General features: G+C 54.1%; 1 protein-coding gene and 1 long non-coding RNA gene across 5 annotated transcripts; both read right to left on the bottom strand.

The window, feature by feature from the left end:
- Positions 1–73: 73 nt before the first annotated feature.
- Positions 74–18,495, bottom strand: P4HTM (prolyl 4-hydroxylase, transmembrane). Of its 4 annotated transcripts, none has more exons than XR_012431134.1 (9): positions 18,153–18,495; positions 17,849–17,930; positions 6,198–6,388; positions 4,587–4,683; positions 2,921–4,196; positions 2,140–2,325; positions 1,311–1,401; positions 993–1,116; positions 74–495 (listed from the first exon to the last, which is right to left on the bottom strand). XR_012431134.1 is itself a non-coding variant. In XM_005547059.4 (9 exons), the coding sequence occupies exons 1-9, from the start codon at positions 18,477–18,479 to the stop codon at positions 275–277; spliced, it is 1,482 nt and encodes a 493-aa protein (XP_005547116.1). In that variant the 5' UTR covers positions 18,480–18,495; the 3' UTR covers positions 74–274. The 4 variants fall into 4 exon arrangements, 3 of the variants coding, with proteins under 3 accessions (XP_005547116.1, XP_073888266.1, XP_073888267.1); XM_005547059.4 differs by having other exon boundaries at positions 2,921–3,083; XM_074032165.1 differs by lacking the exons at positions 74–495; positions 993–1,116; positions 1,311–1,401; positions 2,140–2,325 and adding an exon at positions 2,583–2,651 and having other exon boundaries at positions 2,921–3,083.
- Positions 8,059–11,554, bottom strand: LOC141409682 (uncharacterized). The gene is made up of 3 exons (XR_012431140.1): positions 11,432–11,554; positions 10,003–10,084; positions 8,059–8,141 (listed from the first exon to the last, which is right to left on the bottom strand). It is a non-coding gene; the product is annotated as an uncharacterized lncRNA (long non-coding RNA).
- Positions 18,496–18,565: the final 70 nt, after the last annotated feature.

The following is an 18,565-nucleotide window of genomic DNA, read 5'->3' as shown; positions in this document are numbered from 1 at the left end:
CTCCTAACTGGCAGCCTGCCGCACCTGGTGCGGACTCCCTCCCGCCGACCCGGAGCTTGTCCGGCCAGGCGGCTCCAACCTTGTGGTTTTTTTATTTGACGGGGCAGATGGGGTCAGTACACAATAAATAATATGAATATAGGAACTGCGCCGTATTGCGGCTGGCGGGGTGGGGCAAAACATTGGCCAGTCTGCAACAGGACAGAGGGACAGTTGGACCCCCGATCTTGGGCAACTGGCGACCTGCGGCTGGGAACTGGGGCTAACTTTTCCCTCAGAGCTCCACGCGCGTATCGCGGTAGGCCCGGTCCAGAGCCCACTCGGGCTGCGATTCGGCGCCCCCTTCTCGGGCCAAGCGGGCCATCTCCTGTTGGAACAGCGCTTGCCGCGCTCGGCTGGGGTCCACATTAATCCAGTTGTTGGCAATCCACTTGGTGCCGCGCGTGACCAGGCAGCCCCCGTGCAGCGAGTAGTCGTCCACGTCACCCACCCAACCTAGAAGAGGAGGGTGACATGAGATCCTAGGCTGGGCTGGCCAAAGCTTGGCCTCATAGGGACCAAGAGCATGACCACGGTGGGTCCAGCTGTGCATTCCTTGTGTAGCAAACACCCAGACCCAAGGCTTCCTTGGGGGCTCCTCATCTCACCCCACTAATGTGTAGTCAACACCACTGGCCCTCTGAAACCAGCTTTCTTGCTATTGGGCCTGTCCATATCCCTTCCCACCCTGGGTTGGCAAGGGACATGTGTCCCAAGCCCCAGGGAGTAGGAAGTCTGGGGCATCAGGGAATGATAGTGATGGGGATAACCCAACAGGCAGTACAGGTCCTGGGGCGGTCTGCTAAAGCCACTAAGGATGGCCTTTGGGAGGCACCAGGAGCAGAAAACCATTTGGAAAGCAGCCAGAAACAGACCTCCATTGTGGCAGATGGGGACTGGGTAAAGGGAAGCTGTCCTCAGGGCACCCCCCAGGCCTGGCCATAGACCCTCACCTTGCCCATCAGGCAGGTAGTTGTACCAGAAGACTGCTGTGCCCTGTCGGGGCTTGACACGCAGGTTTCCCTTGTCACAGTGCCTCCGTGTGTCACGGAGGTCCACGTCATCCTGAATCAGACTCTGTGGGCAGCAGGGTGGTGGGGTGTTCAACCTGTCCCCACTATGGCCAGGCCAGCCAAGGGTGACCAAAGGGAAACCAACCAGATATGCCCAAGGAATCATTTGGGCCCACATCCTTAGACCTGGAGAGGTGTGTACTTCACTTGCCCAAGCCCCTGCCAGCCCACAAGAGTAATAGCGCGGTCGACCCTTACCATTTCATCGTAGGTTCTGTTATCTGCTACAGGGAAAACAGTCTCACCCCCACCGGTGACGTTGTTCAAATAAAACAGCACTGTTATGTAGCTGTAAGGCAGGGGGGCCACTGAGCAGGTCCCCAGTTGTGGATGCTCCCGGGGGGCTTACCTGTGGGCAGGATAAGCTGCCCAGGTTCCTGTTGCCAGGGACCAGGACAGACTAGGATGGGTGACAATAGGGCAGGCCAGTGCCAAAATGTCCCTAGCTCCTCCTTCCCCCAAACCCAGTCTCTTACTGTGAGTTGCAATGGTTTTTTGGCCAAGATCACAGGTGCACTTAGCTAAATGCCATGGCCCCGAGCAAGGGCCTGGCAGGGAAAGGCAGGCTAGCAGAAGCAACAGGGCATGCTGAAGGGCTCCTTGGGGATCAGAAGGGGCTGGTCCAGAACAGCCACCTGAAGAGGAAAGAACTGCCTTGACAGGGGAGGGAGGCACAGCTTCAGCTTCTCTAAGTGGAATCAAGATCCACACCTGGGGGAATGGGCAAGACAAGCTGGGGGCCCAGCCTTGCCCCTTGCTTCAGAACTCTGGGGGCAAGTTTTGGTGTCTGTGGGTACTTCAGTCTGTGTTGACTGTTGACTCCAGTGGACACCATGGCCAGTAGCCACCCCTATCCAGCCATTTGGTAAATAGCTTGTGGGGAGAGGTGAGGGCATCACTGACTGGGATAACCAGGCAATCTCCTGGCCCCATGCCAAGGGGCATGCCCACAGTGCAGGGCTGTGCCTGTGTCATGGGCGTTCCTGGTCTGGGGATTGAAGGCAGCCCCCAGTTGGGAGATACTTGCCGGCAGGAGGTCTCGAAGGGTACAGACTCGTTGGCTACCAGCTTGGTATGGGAGCAGATGGTCTCTGGGTACACAGGCCCACTGTCCACGTGGGCATGGTAGTGGCCCCCCTCACCATATCGAACAACCTGCAGCGGCTCGCTGAGCTCCACGATCTCAGGCGACAGGCGAGTGAGGCGCAGCACCCTGGTGGGCAGCAGGCATTTGGCTGGGCAGCCCAGGCAAGGTGGTGACCTGAAGGAGCTGGCCAAGGTGGACCCTGGGCCTGCCACAAGCTCTGCCCCTACCCACCTCCCCTGGAAGTCCCTTAAGCCATCTCAGACTGGCCCTGTAAGAGCAGGAAGAGGTTACTCATGATGAGTCCTTCTCCCTCAGATGCCAAAGACAGAGACACCTGCTGTGTGGAAATGATGACATTTCCACTAAATAAAGGGGCAGGAGTCCTGAGGTCCTCCTTCCGTGGAAGGAAGTTGTTTATTTAAAAACCCTTGCCTGCTCTGACAGAAGAGGTCCTGTGGGTAAAGATAAGGGGTCATTTATCAGCAGAAAAGAAGTGCTCAGTCTCTCTAATCCCAGTGGCCCACTGTGCGCCTGCGCAGAGGGCTAATTTGCCTTTGTTAATTGCCTGTCTTTCAGTGGGTCCCAATCCTGGTCTAACAAATGGAACTTAATCCCAAATGGGTTAATACATTCTGTCCTCTTGGCCCCAGACAAGGGCTTCTGTGGAGGCCCTGCCCAGTCTTCTCCCCCTGCTCCAGTGAGAACAGTTTCAGGTGCTCACCTCTGGCGGATGGCACGCATGACGTGGTGGGCACCCTCACCCTGGTAGAGCCAGGTATGGTGGCTGTTCCGCACCAGCTCACTGGACTCTGCCTTGTGGCTCCTCATGTACTTGTGGAAGTCTCGAAGGTCCATGTTGGAGAACTCCTGCAGACTCAGCACTCCTGCACAGGGCACCCACCATCAATGCTCGCCAAGCCCATATTGGGACGCCACAGTGACAGGCTGCACTTCCCTACCTACCCCAAAGGCAGCAGCAGCCCCTGACCTCAGGCACTGAGGGGCCATGTACACTTGTCCCCCATCTGGACTTTTGGGTCAGATGAACCTGGTTTCTGTCACAACAGGCTTTACGGGAAGACCCAGAGCAGTTCCTTTTCTCAGTTTAAGCCCTAATTTGGCCCTAAGAAGGAAGAGGCCCACCCCCTATTAGAGTGGCCAGAGAAGGTTCTCCAAAGGAAGCTTGAGCCATATGGCCAGGGCCCTGGCATTCCAGCCTGGCTGTATAGAGTGGTGGCCACTCTCCAGCCTGTGGAGGGTGAGGAGAGAGCAGGCAGTGCTGGGCCTCATCCAGGGCCTTACATACATACGTCAGGGTACAAGTAGGGCCAGTCCCCAGGGAGTTCCTCATGACCTCAGGTCTCATCCTGAGTGGAACCTACCTCACCAGCCCTGGCTGCTGCATTACCAGCCCACATTAGCAATGAAAGTCAGGCCACCCCCTCTCATGAGAACATTCTCCACTGCCCCTGCTCAAACCATTAAGCAGGGGCTCCACCCTCTTGGGGTTCTGGAAGAGTAACTGGTATCTTTGCTCCATGTTATTCTGGCTGACCTGAGGACGTCACCTTCCACTCTGGCCCAGATTCCTCTGAGGGTGGGGGACATTCGAGGGCTGTGAGCCTGTCACCACCTCTGTTCTGGGGCCCGTAGCAGTATGGCAGCCATCCAGCCACAGGTCATGGCCAGATTCTTCACTGGTTCACCAGCCGCAAAGCGACTCTTCCAAGTCCTTTTTAACTGCTGTATCTTCCTTTCTTGGTCCAGAATTTGGGCATGAGAGTGATGATCACACCTCAGAAACCTCCTGAGAGTTATTACCAGAGGGGGCACCACTTGCCTGACAGCTTCCCGGCCCACCCCTCCCCAGCAGTTAGCACAGTTAGCAGCACTACCACTTTAGGCGCTTCAGCATGACTCCAGGTGGACAAGAGGAAGGCAAGGGAGATCTCATTTAGACCAGGGAGGCTGTCTGCTGGGATGGACCTCGTGTCTGGCTGGAGAGATGGATGGAGCAGGGTAAACAGCCAAGCTCTAGCTGGCCTCACTGTTGCCTTGCTCCTGCTCCACCCACTCTGTTTTCTGCCAACTAGCAGCCCTACTTCCTGTCCTCAGGCTCTCAACTCTGCCTGATGTTATCAAAAGGGTCTCTAAGAACTGCCCTCACAAGACCATCACCAAGGGGAACGGCGGCCCTGGCTGCCTGCCTACTTCCCAGGCAGGGGTAAAAAGCAAGGCTGGGACCTTGCCTCCCCATCTCTGGCCACTATAAAGGGGTACAGAGAGGCTGCCTGGCTGTGGGGGAAGGGCCCAAGTTTTCAAAATGGTGCACCTGGGAGTGGGCAGGAGTCTCGCAGGGATAGGACTGTGCAGAGGTGTGAGCTCACCGTCACCATCAGGGTCGGCCTTGATCGCGGTGTACATCTCCTGAATGCTCTCTGGAGTCATCCACCATCCATTTCCCAGGCGAGTCTGGGCCAGGACCTAAAGCATAAGAGGGTCCCTCAATGGGTTACCCCAGTGATGGAGAGCCAGCAGAGAACAGATGGCCCAGTGCTTGTTGTGGAGCAAAGTGTTCAGGTGAGGGCATGGATGAGGACACAGGGCAGAGCCCATTGGGCTGAAGTGAGTGCAGGTAGAAAGGTACAGAGCAGGCTGGGTGCGGTGGCTCACGCCTGTAATCCCAGCACTTTGGGAGGCCGAGGTGGGTGGATCACGAAGTCAGGAGATCGAGACCACGGTGAAACTCCGTCTCTACTAAAAATACAAAAAAATTAGCCAGGCGTGTTGATGGGCGCCTGTAGTCCCAGCTACTTGGGTGGCTGAGGCAGAATGGTGTGAACCCGGGAGGCAGAGCTTGCAGTGAGCTGAGATCGTGCCACTGCACTCCAGCCTGGGCGACAGAGCGAGACTCTGTCTCAAAAAAAAAAAAAAAAAAGAGGCCGGGCGCGGTGGCTCAAGCCTGTAATCCCAGCACTTTGGGAGGCCGAGACGGGCGGATCACGAGGTCAGGAGATCGAGACCATCCTGGCTAATACGGTGAAACCCCGTCTCTATTAAGAAATACAAAAAACTAGCTGGGCGAGGTGGCGGGCGCCTGTAGTCCCAGCTATTCGGGAGGCTGAGGCCGGAGAATGGCGTAAACCCGGGAGGCGGAGCTTGCAGTGAGCTGAGATCCGGCCACTGCACTCCAGCCTGGGTGACAGAGCGAGACTCCGTCTCAAAAAAAAAAAAAAAAAAAAGAAAGAAAGAAAGGTACAGAGCATCTGAGGAGAAGGCTGGGGGCTGGGGGTCAAGAGGCATAGGGCCATTTGCGTTCCCGGACTAAGGGCCTGTGGCCTTCATGGAGAGCACTGTTGGGTGGAAGCAGAGTGAAGGACATGCCTGTGTCCCACTCAGATGCTCCGGGTGAGATGGGGAAAGCCAAGTCCTGGGTGTGAAGGGAGAACAGGCACCAGGGAGAGACCTGGTTAGGGCATGACCACCAGGCCCCTCAGGAAGACCAGGCTCAGTGGGGTGTTCTGTGTGGGCAGTGCCCCCACCACCACTCTGCCAGACTTCTCTCAGAAGCTTGGCCCTCCAGCCTGGCTGTAGAGTGTGTGAGAGGTATGCAGAGAGAGAGGCAGGCTGCTGGCCACCTCAAAGCTGCCACCCCATCCACCATGAGTTCTGTGGGGCCCCCAGCCATGACAGCAAGGAATGCACGCTATAGAAGGTCCATCCCTTGAAAACTATGGTAATAAATGCCATCAACCTCAGGTGGATTCTCCTGCCACCTTCTGAGGTTCCCAGCATAGCCAGGGGCTCTCTAGAGGGAAAGGGGACCCCCCAGGTCTGGGTATGCCCCGGCAGGTCTGGGTGGTATTTGACTCTTGGGACCAGGTCTGGGTGGTGTCTGACTCTTGGGACCAGGGCTGGGCTGGACAAGTGACCTGGCCACCAGAAAGGTGATTCTGGGCACTCCCACCCTGAGCCTACTCAGGTCCCAGGATTCCAACCTCGCGGAGCTGCAGGTGCCCATCACGGTTCTGGTCCAGCAGCTGGAAGAGGTCCAGCTGGCTGACCTGCATAGTGCTCATTGCCTCTTCATACTCTTCAGTGGGCAGGATCTGGCTGCGCTGTAACCCCTTCATCTGTGCCAGATGGATGATGAGCCGACACTCGTCATCAGTCAGGAAGCCGGGGATTTCTGCCAGAAGAGGAGGTGGGTGAGGCCAAGGACTGAGCCAGGGCGCCGGTGCACCCAGTACCTTCCTCCCTGCAGGGTTCCTGGGGTACTGCATGTCCCTCAATGGCCGCCAAGTCTGGAGGATGGAGGACTTTACAGACCCCTTGATTCTGACTTGTCAAGATTGAGTTGTCCTGCAAAGGCTGACTGGCGTTGGAAATGTGGGACCTCTCTTGATGAGAGCACACATTTTCCAGGAGAGCCCTGGGAGGTGAGCCAGAGCTAACCTGGATATGGGCTGACCCATCTTTGGGTTGGGACTGAAGGCTAGAGGGTGGTCCTGAAGGCTAGAGGGTGGTCCTGAAGGGCAGAGGGTTGATTGCTACTTCTTACTGGGTATAAATGTTTAAAATGGGGATATGGTGGCTGCTTCTTGCTTTCATTTTAACTTTTCAGCATTATTCAAATAAAAAAAGCACAAGACGTCCAATGCTTTAGGCCAGTCCAAGGGCCTTCCCCTCCAATTTCCTGCGTAGATGGGTGCTGGCCATCTGACCAGGGCCGAGTTGCCCAATGCTGGAAGATCACTGAGGGTTACTCAGGTTTGGGGCAGATACTGCTCTCTGAAAAGATATCCCAGGGTATCCTTTGCTTCCTCAATTCCTTCCCTGGTACAAATGTTCACTGAGTGCCTACTCTATGCTTCTACACCCCTGAGTAAAGATTAGTCAGGTCTGGGGCTTGGCTTCAGTGGCTGGCTGCCTGCACACCAGGCATAGCTGGTAGGTGGCTTGGTGGAGCTAGAACCTGAGCCTCACATCTAGGGAGCCCACATTCTGGTAGCCCCAGACACTTCCAGAGTGGGAGCATGGGCCCTGCTTCCTTCCCTTGTTGCTGGGAGAGAGGACTTCACTGGGGGACAAGAAGCACACAGAGGAGCTGATTGGAGGAAGGGCGGCACTGCTACCTGCGGAGTGGCCTGCCACTTCTCTCAGTTACACTTCCAGCACAAAGTTCCAGCCATTGCTAAGAGGAAGGAAAATGGCCGCTCAGCATCAGGGTTGGAGCTTTTAAAATTTTATTTTATTATTTTTTGTAGAGATGGAGTCTCCCTATGTTGCCCAGACTGGTCTCAATGTCCTGGGCTCAAGCGATCCTTCCACCTCAGGCTCAAAAATGCTGGGATTATAAGCATGAGCCACCACACCTGGCCTGGAGTGGTTTTTAATAGTAATTACAACAGAAAATACTTAGGTAGCACAAACTCTGCCCAAGGCACTGTCCTAAGTACTTCATACATATCAACTCCTCAATCCTTATACTTACCCTAGAAGGCCAGGCCCCATTAATTCAACCGTCCTATCTAAGAGGAAACCCAAGCACAGAGAAATAAGTGCCTTGCCACGGGCCACCCAGCGTGCTGTTTTCCAGAAACCATGCTCATGACCAGATTCAGCTACTAGGAGCAGGTGACCCTGACGTGATAACATTGAGGATAGGACAAAGGCCCCCACTAGTGGCCTGCATGATCATGTTACCCCAGCAAACCCAGAAAGGGTGTGATCCAAGGGGAGACAGCCCTGTGGAACAATGGGTTAGATCAAATTGCAAATCAACAGAGTCACCTCCTGATTGCTTAACTCAAAATTTTAAAAGAAAGAAAAAGGAAGCCAGAAAAAGAAAACACAGGCCCAGGTTTCTTCAGTTTATTAGGTGCCAGTAATCCGCAAGCCCAGTGGAGATGCCTCCAGCCTCTACAGTCCCCCGCTGTGTGCTAATCAAAAACAAACAGCCCAGTCAGCATGTTGGGGCCTCACCAGGTGGGTCCAGGCACCTCGGATCTGTACAGACCCCTGCAGGAGCTCCTCTGTTGGCTCCTGGGGTGCAGGAATAGCCCTATAAAACCCTCAACCTCAGTTCATTAAGACCAAGGCACAGAAGGCAGTGATGAAGTGAGGGCTGTGGCTGCTGGTGACGCTGGTGATGCTGTGGGGTGAAGGCAGGGTCAGGGGCTCCCTGGGGCTGCATGAGGTGCATGCCCATTCCCCAAGCCATGGCCCTATGCCATGATATTGGCTACACAGATGCTGCTGCTCAACTTGCTGGACCACGACACAGCAGCTGAGGCCATCCAGCAGTTGGTCAGCTGGCTGCCCCTGCTTGCCCGGGAGTGCCACACCGATGCCTGCCTCTTCCTCTGCTCTTTGCCCCTGTATGCCTTGACAGGTAGGACAGGGGCTTCCAGGTGCATGACCCTGGAGGGCTCCCTCAGGGCCCTGCTCTGGTGGCTCAGGTCTTCAGTGAGCACCTATCAGGGCTGGGCACTGACAGGGACAGGGAGGATAATGGATCGTTTTATTAGAGTGTTCCAGACAGAGGGAACCAGGTGCCCTTAGGCAGGAGACCACCAATGGTGGTCAAGGGCTCTTGAATGTCAAGACAGGGCAGGTGGACAAGTCACTTCAGGCTGGGGGTTGGGGGCAGATGGGCTGGGACCTCCTCGCCATTGAGGTGTGGAAGCTCTGTCTGTCCAAAGAGACCCTGGCAAGAGATGGAGCAGAGGCCCTTTTGGTAGCCTTTTCTCCCAGAGAGTCCAGAGATCCCAAGGCTGTTTCCTCTTCCCCAGCCTAACCTATCCTGTGAACAACAGTTCCCTCCCAGAGCCTCTGGGTGGCCATATCAGCAGAACTCAGGATCAAGCCCTTGTACTGTTTGCCAACCCCAGCCCTGGCTGCGGTGCCCTGAAGGCCTTTCAGGACAAGAGGGAGGGCCCTGCTTCCTCACTTTAAGATGGAGAGTAAAGGCCCAAGGTGCAGGCTGCCTCTCGCAGACACTGGATGGCCACAGAACTGGAGGGCGAGGTGCACTGGAAAGCTGGCAAGACACTTGAGTGGGAGGAGGCGGAGGAGATAAGACAGAAGCACTGGGAGTGAAGAGGCAGAGCTGAGGACTCAGATGTGGGGAAAGTGGGAAAGCCAGGCTACAGGGCTGTTGCTAGGCGACCAGTGTCGTTGCCCAGCAACCAGAGAATTCCAGGCCACTAGACAGGGGTAGGAACATGGAGAGGTTCCAGATGATCTGGGTGCCCAGCCTGTGGCAGTGCAGCCCCCAACCCTTTCCCCCAAAGGGTCATCTACCCCTCCCACAGCCTGTGCGAGGCCATGCAGGTCAGCTGCGAGCCCATCATGGCCTGCTATGGCTACCCCTGGCCAGCCATCCTGCGCTGTGGATGCTTCCCCTTGGGCCATGATCTCTGCATCACTGCCATGGCCAAAAACAGCTCCCGCCTGGACTGCCCATGTGAGTCTGCACATGGCTGGTCTCCACCTTGCTCTGCCCCACCCCTTTCAAATGATTCCCCAGGGGATCAGGTAAACTGTACTCAATGTCACCTACAGTAGGCATCCCTCTCAAAAAGGGTAAAAAAGAGGGAAAAGTGGGAGGGATCAGCCCCCTCCACTCCCTCCTCACTCCACCCCAACCACAACCACAGGTGCCTCGCCCTGCCCCTCTTCCCAGCACTGCGTGCCAGCTGCAGGGACTGCAAGTTGCAGGATGCAGGCTCCTCCAAGGAGGTCCTGGGCACTCTCTGCACCAGTGACTTTGATGAGTCCTGGGCCTGTAGCTTTACACACCTCTTCCAAGTGCCAAGTGCCTCCAATGCAGCTCCTGGCTCGGTGCTGAGGCAATGTAAGAGGGAATACCCAAATGCTATGCCTGGTTAGAACGAAAAGAAAAAATTCCTTTACAAGCATAGGACATTGCTAAAACAACAAAACAAAGCCAAAAATTCTGCTGAGGAAGGTGGCATCCTAAGAGCCTGATTCTAAGGGCAGAGCATCAGACAAGACCAGGTGGAGGGGACTGGTGGATTAAACACTCTTGGGGGTTTAGGGAGGACTCCTAGAGGACCATCTCCTCACCAGCCCCTCTGTTCCCACTCAGCAGTGAAGGTCAGGTTCTCCAGGCACAACAGTACTTCCTCTGGCCCCTGGGACTGCAACCTGTACTCCAGACTAGAGGTGCTGAAGACAGGACCACTGCCCCCCGCAGAGCTGCAGCCCACCCTGCAACAGTGGCTGCAGCTGGATGTCACATACGTGTACATTCTTTTCCAAGGAAGGCACACAGGGACCTATGTGTTGAGTGGGAAGATGGAGGGCTGCTGGCTCTTGGTAACGACGGCCTTTACCTGGAGCCAGGGCCACCAAAATTTTCGGCTGGCTGTGCGCCATTGGCACCCTCACCAGTGCCAAGAATAGGGGCTAACCCTGCCAGGGAGAGCCTGGGACTTTGTAGCCATGGCCTCTGCAGTGGTCATGCAAATTGTGTGTGCTCCCATGGAAACACATACAACCCTCTTTCTGCTGCCTCCCAAGGAGATTTACAAACCAGAATCCAGAGAGGCACAAGTCTCAAACAGGGTGGAAGTACACCTTCCATGGACACAGCTAGGGACTGCTTCTTGAGCAGGTAGTCCTCTGTCCGGCCAAGAGGTCAGACAGGCTCCCTGGCAGCTGTGTATGCTGGGTAGGGAAAACCACCTTCTGTCCTTCCCAGGCCCAGGATGACAGCCTGGCTAGTGACCTGCTACTACTGGCCATGTGCCTCAGAACCCCAAGCTGAGTCTCTGGGCAGTCACATAGCCTTGGGCTATGCTCACCTTGGTCATGATGCTGTTTGTCAAACCCCGGACAGACTCAATTATACCTGATTAATCTTTACTGGGTCCGTAGCTTTGTCAAGCAGCAGGCCTATGAAAAAGCAGGGGTGTGTGTGGCAATGCAGAAGCCTGAGCTTAATTCCTTAAAAACTTGAACTAGCCAGGAGCAATAGCTCACGCCTGTAATCCCAGCACTTTGGAAGGCTGAGGCAGGCGGATCACGAGGTCAAGAGATTGAGTCCATCCTGGCCAACATGGTGAAAACCCATCTCTACTAAAAATACAAAAATTAGCTGGGCGTGGTGGCGGGTGCCTGTAGTTCCAGCTATTTGGAAGGCTGAGGCAGAAGAATCACTTGAACCCAGGAGGCGGAGGTTGCAGTAAGTTGAGATGGTACGCACCTGTAGTCCCAGCTACTTGGGAGGCTAAGGCAGGAGAATTGCTTGAACGTGGGAGGTGGAGGTTGCAGCGGGCTGAGATCGCACCACACTGCACTCCAGCCTGGCGATAGAGAGAGATTCATCTCAAAAAAAAAAAAAAAAAAAAAGCAACCTTGAACTGATAGGCACACTAAAATTCTTTCTCTACTTTTGGGCCTCCAGTGTTTATCATGAACACCACAGTCTGATGTAGCTGCCTAATGGTTTTCTTAAGCTGAAAAAGAATACATTTAGAAATCCTATGATAAAGCAGTCATGATTTTAAAGTAAATTGTTTTGTATACTGGTAGCAATTACTCATTTACCTCAAATCGTTAAGAAAAATGGATTAAAACTCTTGCTGGCGATCGGACACGGTGGCTCACACCTGTAATCTCAGCACTTTGTGAGGCCGAGGTGGGCGGGTCATGAGGTCAGGAGATCGAGACCATCCTGGCTAACACAGTGAAACCCCGTCTCTACTAAAAAAATACAAAAAAAATTAGCCAGGCGTGGTGGTGGGCGCCTGTAGTCCCAGCTACTCGGGAGGTTGAGGAAGGAGAATGGCGTGAACCTGGGAGGTGGAGCTTGCAGTGAGCCGAGATTGCACCACTGCACTCCAACCTGGGCGACAGAGCAAGACTCCATCTCAAAAAAAAAAAAAAAAAGAAAGAAAACTCTTGCTGGCCACTGGTAGTATCCCCTGCTGCCTTTGAAGAGGGTGCCAAGTCAGAAGGGTATGTGGAGGATGCTTTAAGCCAGCAGGCAGATGCTGGACTGGGTTGAGAGCACCCAGTGAACTCCTCCAGCCAGCCAAGGATTAGCGGGAGGCTGGCCGCGGTGGCTTACGCCTGTAATCCCAGCACTTTGGGAGGTCGAGGTGGGAGGATCACTTGAGGTCAGGACCAGCCTGGCCAACATGGTGAAACCCTGTCTCTGATAAAAATACAAAAATTAGCTGGGCATGGTGGTGGGCGCCTGTAATTTCAGCTACTCAGGAGGCTCATGCAGGAGGAGAATGGCTTGAGCCCAGGAGGTGGAGGTTGCAGTGAGCCGAGATCACACCACCATACTCCAGCCTGGGCAACAGAGTGAGACTGCATCTCAGAAAAAAAAAAAAAAAAAAAAAAAAAATCAGCGGGAGATACAACTCTGACCATTGGACACATAGCTGGGACAAATCAATCCTCTTACATATGCAGCTCACCTTTGTGGGCAGAGGCACAAATGACACAAATAAATACAGAAAATAGTTTCCAGCAGTCCTAAGCATTTGAGAACAAAACCCAGCAGGTTGATGCAACAGGGTGCCTGGGAACATTTTAAGATGGGTTTGAGGACAAGAGGTCTCTGAGGATGGAATGTGTGAGCAGAGGTCTGCTGGAGCTGAAGGCACTCTCTGTGGGAAGAGCCAGGTCTAAGCCTTTTAATGAGGGAACAGTACGTACAAAGGCCCTGAAGCAGCAGTGAGCTTATGGTGTCTTAGGATCAGCAGGGAGTAAATGGAGTTGGGGTTGGGGGCAGGAGATGCATCTAAGAGGCGAAAGGGTGGCCAGGCGCGGTGGCTCACGCCTGTAATCCCAGCACTCTGGGAGGCTGAGGTGGGCGGATCATGAGGTCAGGAGATGGAGACCATCCTGGCTAACATGGTGAAACCCCATCTCTACTAAAAATACAAAAAATTAGCCGGGCGTGGTGGCGGGTGCCTGTAGTCCCAGCTACTCGGGAGGCTGAGGCAGGAGAATGGCGTAACCCGGAAGGAGGAACTTGCAGTGAGCTGAGATCGCGCCACCGCACTCCAGCCTGGGCGACAGAGCAAGACTCCGTCTCAAAAAAAAAAAAAAAAAAAAAAAAAAAAAAAAAAAAAAAGAGGCGAGAGGGCTTTCAGGCATCAAATGAGACTTAGAAGTGAAATGGAAAATGTTGGAGACTTTTAAGAGAGTGATGAGCTGCTGGGCACGGTGGCTCACGTCTGTAATTGGGAGGCCGAGGTGGGCAGATCACCTGAGGTCAGGAGTTTGAGACCAGCCTGGCCAACATGGTGAAATCCTGTCTCTACTAAAAATACAAAAAATTAGCCGGGCGTGGTGGGTGCCTGTAGTTCCAGCTATTTGGAAAGTTGAGGCAGGAGAATCACTGGAACCTGGGAGACAGAGGTTACAGTGAGCCAAGATGGTACCACTGCACTCCAGCCTGGGCGACAAAAGTGAAATTCCGTCTCAAAACAAAAACAAAACAAAGGGAGTGATGAGATCTGACCTGCTATGACAGAATCAGTGTGGAGTGGGGCAGGATGGCGGGAGAAGTAGGCCACATGTAAGAAAGCAATGTCCCCAGAGAGGTGGTAATGGTTTGGAAATGGAGCACTTCTCTTCTGAACAAGGTGGTGCCCTCAGCTGACACCCAATATTCCAAATCCTTTATTTCCCTACCAAGGGAAAATGACCTACCAGTCATGGAGGTATTTGCCAGGAGCTCAGTTTGGGCCTTTTGTGGCCCAGGTCCCAGTTGCCAAGTATCTTTAGGAACAGGGGTGGGAAACAGGAAATATTTCTCAAGGAGAGAGACGGGGGGTTGCATGGGGTCTTCCCTGAGAAGTGCTAGGGTTCCCTTCTACAGAGATGGAGGCACCTTAGGGTGGACCCCAGTTCCCTTGCCCCAACTCACATCTTGAGCATCCACTCTTCGATCCCAGGTATCTTGGGTCCCTGAGGCTGGCAGATCACAGGTTTAGATCCAAGAACAGCATGGCAGAGGGGGCAGAATCTATAGCAGGCCCACTCTTCTCGGGCCCTGCTTGCCCATTTAGAATGACTGGGTAGCAGACCAATGGACAGAGGGACAGGCAGGCCCAGAAGACAGACACTGCTGCTGCTGGGGATGAGGCATCCTTTTTTGTAGTCATCCAATACCACAGTATTGAGGAACTGCCCCACCATGACCACCCTCTCCCCTCTCACACATCTGGACTTTTTTATTTTTTATTTTTATTTTTTTTTGAGACGGAGTCTCGCTCTGTCGCCCAGGCTGGAGTGCAGTGGCCAGATCTCAGCTCACTGCAAGCTCCGCCTCCCGGGTTTACGCCATTCTCCTGCCTCAGCCTCTCGAGTAGCTGGGACTACAGGTGCCCGCCACCTCGCCCGGCTAGTTTTTTTTTTTTATTATTTTTTAGTAGAGACGGGGTTTCACCGTATTAGCCAGGATAGTCTCGATCTCCTGACCTCGTGATCCGCCCGTCTCGGCCTCCCAAAGTGCTGGGATTACAGGCTTGAGCCACCGTGCCCAGCCACATCTGGACTTCTTGTAATCACTGATTACAATCTCTTGGTTATGCCTTTTGAAATTTGTCTGCAGAAACAGAGATCCATCTGATGGCTTAACCAGAACCAGTTTACCTTTTGTCAAATTTCCTCTGCTTTTTGTAGTTTGCTCTTGGTGACTTCAGATCTGGGTTTCTCATTCTATGCCTTTTTTTTTTTTTTTTTCCTGTGATGGAGTCTCACTGTCACCCAGGCTGGAGTACAGTGGCATGATCTTGGCTCACTGCAACCTCCACCTCCCGGGTTCAAGTGATTCTCCTGCCTCAGCCTCCCAAGTAGCTGGGATTACAGGCATCTGACACCATGCCCAGCTAATTTTTGTATTTTTAGTCGAGACAGGGTTTCACCATGTTGGTCAGGCTGGTTTTGAACTCCTGACCTCAAGTGATCCACCCGCCTCAGCCTCCCAAAGTGCTGGGATTACAAGCATGAACCACCAAACCGGGCTCATTCTCTGCTTTACAGGACAAGCTGCTTATTAGGGAGACTTTGGCTTCATGGCTCACTTAACCTAACATGAATATGAATTAGATATATACAGATCCCAGGAAGGCTACTGAGAGAAAACACTGCCTCCTCAGATGTGTCTGTTCATAGTAGTGTAGTAGTAATGGGGTGAGTATTAGTCCCTTTCCTGGACCCCTCTTTCCTGACAGTTATCTCATACTTCCCACAAGTCTTTGCTCAAATTTTTTTTTTTTTTGAGATGGAGTTTCATTCTTGTTACCCAGGCTGGAGTGCAATGGCACAATCTTGGCTCACCACAACCTCTGCCTCCCAGGTCCAAGCAATTCTCCTGCCTCAGCCTCCCAAGTAGTTGGGATTACAGGCATGTGCCACCACTCCCTGCTAATTTTGTATTTTTAGTAGATGGAATTCCTGCATGTTAGTCAGGCTGGTCTCGAACTCCTGACCTCAGGTGATCCACCCGCCTCGGCCTCCCAAAGTGCTGGGATTACAGGAGTGAGCCACCGAGCCCGGCCTTGCTCAAATATTTTTCTCAGGCAGGTCCACCTTGGCTACCTTATTAAGGGTTCCAGCCAGGCACGGTGGTTCTAACCTGTAATCCCAGCACTTTGGGAGGCCAAGGAGGGCAGATCACCTGAGGTCAGGAGATGGAGACCATCCTGGCTAACATGGTGAAAGCCCATCTCTACTAAAAATGCAAAAAATTAGCCGGACATGGTGGCACATGCCTGTAATCCCAGCTACTTGGGAGGCTGAGGCAGGAGAATCGCTTGAACCCGGGAGGCGGAGGTTGCAGTGAGCTGAGATCACACCATTGCACTCCAGCCTGGACAACAAGAGAGAAACTCTGTCTAAAAAAAAAAAAAAGAGTTCCAATCCCAGCTGAACTTCTGCCTTACTGTCTGCTATTTTCTTTTTGCCTTTTTTTTTTTTTTTGAGACGGGGTCTCTCTCTGTTGCCTAGGCTGGAGTGCAGTGGTGCAATGTTGACTCACTGCAACCTCTGCCTCCTGGGTTCAAGTAATTCTCATGCGTCAGCCTCCCGAACAGCTGGGATACAGGTGTCCGCCACGACACCCGGCTAATTTTTGTATTTTTAGTAGAGATGAGGTTTCACCATGTTGGTCAGGCTGGCCTTGAATTCCTGACCTGAAGTGATCCGCCTGCCTCAGCCTCCCAAAGTGCTGGGATTATAGGCATGAGTCACCGTGCCCAGCCCTGTCAGGTATTTTATGTTGGCAAAAAAGAAAAAAGAAAAAAAATGTGCCTTACTTGTTTGCAATCACATATCACCATCTGAAACACCAATGTATATATTTTTTTGTCTGTTTCCTCTTCATTTGAATGTCAGCTTCAGGGTTTTGTTTCATTGTTTATATTTAGTTCAATGCTGTGTTCCCAGCACCTAAAATAGTGCCTGGCACAGATTTCAACTTTATTCAATAGTAACAGTAATAACAACCACCACCTTTGGATGCCCCTCCCACAACAGGACTGACAGCATAATCTATTTCCCTATAAACAGCATGCATATGACATCCTTCTGACAGGTCTAGGCATAATCCCCAACCAGGACTCTCTGCTTGGAGGTAATGACATGTGCTCAAATGTTCTACTTTGGCCCCAGCTCCTAACCCATTCCATCCCCCCGCAGGCAGGAATGGCCCTGGGTTTGCAAATATGTTTGTCACAGAGGCCAGGTACCCAGGGCTGGGCTGTACAAACACCCTGGACAAGGTCCATGGGACTAGGGGTCCCCATCTTGTTGACACTGGTGGCCTTTGAAGGACTCTGGGGTCTTCACAGCTCTCACTGTGGCTTTGCTGCGCAGGCCTTAGAGGCAGGCTATGTGGGTTCTAATCCTAGCTTCACCACTAAAGTAACCGTGTCAGCCTGGCCAAGCCACAGCAGCTCTCTGTGCCTAACTTTCTCCCCCACTGGTCTGAGGGTAGGATCTACACCCACATCACAGAGGGGTTGCAGGAATTAAATGAAATAATCATACGAAGGCAAGCACATAACGAGCTCAGAAACAATGAGCTATGTTGTGGCTCCAAGTGAAGTCACCCTAGAAGGCTTTGCCCATGATGGCTGAACAAAGACTTCACGGTAAGAAGAATCTCAGAGCGCTGGCAGCAAAAGCTGAGCCTCTGACTGGTGCTCCGGTGGAGGAGGCTGGTGGGGGGCACCAGTTTACCTACATTTGGACAGCCTGCTTCTCATCAGACCACAAGGCCCACTTGGGCAGTGGGATTTTCCCCAGAGGTCCTGAGGTCGGCAGAAAGCTGGTTATCAGTCTCCCACCTTCCCCCTAGTTCTAGAAGGTGACAATTAATGGTGGCACGGAAGACAGCTGCAATGAAATGTTTAGACACCAGCCTCAGGCTCACTCTGCCAGCCCGGTGATGGAATAATGGACTGCAGGAAGTAGGGATAAGAGGGAGTGTTACCCTATTGCGAGGACGGGGAAGGTCCTTCACTTTGGTAATCCTCTGGAAGGGCTGCTTTGAAGCAGCCATTTTCAAAATAGAGGTCACGTGGTCACAATGAGCCTCAAGGTGGCCACCAAACCGCAGACCCTGGCCCTTCCCAGGAGTATCTGGCGGACTTACCGAAGAGCAGCGGCTTGAGGCTGAGGGTTCGGATGAAGTGATCCCTGTCGGTGACCAGCTGGACCTTACGTTCGTGCCCCACCTAAGGGAAAGGCGCACAGCGGGCAGCTGGGTCGCCAGACCGCGCTGCCCAAGAAGGGCCAAGTCACCCCGGCCCGGAGCGCGACAGCAGACGCGTGAGTGGGAGCGCGCGGGACCGACGCAGAGCAGCGCCGGGGGCAGTGTGGGGACCCGGGTTGAGTGCCGGTCCTCTCGGGCTCAGCCGTGCAGGGCCTGGAGCGCGGCGGGGCGGGGAGGTCCTCACCTTGATGCCCTCCAGCCGGGTGAGGGGACCTAAGGTGGGCTCGGGCCCGGGGCCCTGGGCGCGGTGCTGGGGCCCGGGATCGCTGCTTTCGTCGCCATTGCTGTAGTGCACGAAGAGCAGCAGCGCCAGCACGTTACCCAGGTACAGATGCACGAACACCATCAGCACCAGGAAGTAGGCGCGCGAGCAGATGCCACGGGGCTTGCACAGCGGCCGCACTGGTGCATCCTCGCCGTCGCCCAGCCCAGCCGCCGCCTGCGCCTTGCAGTGGTCTGGCGGCGCCCACTGCGGCCTCGAGGCCTCCCCTGTCACCGCCGCCGCCGCCATGGCACCCAGGTCGCGCGCGCCTCAAGGGGAGGGGCCGCGGGGTGCCCGCGCTGCGCAGTCGCCCGGACAACGGCCGCCAGGCCCGC

Source organism: Macaca fascicularis, chromosome 2 (genome assembly GCF_037993035.2).
Source record: "Macaca fascicularis isolate 582-1 chromosome 2, T2T-MFA8v1.1".
Taxonomy (NCBI): Eukaryota; Metazoa; Chordata; class Mammalia; order Primates; family Cercopithecidae; genus Macaca; species Macaca fascicularis.
Note: the sequence above shows the minus strand (reverse complement) of the source record. Positions and strands in the feature narration are given on the sequence as shown.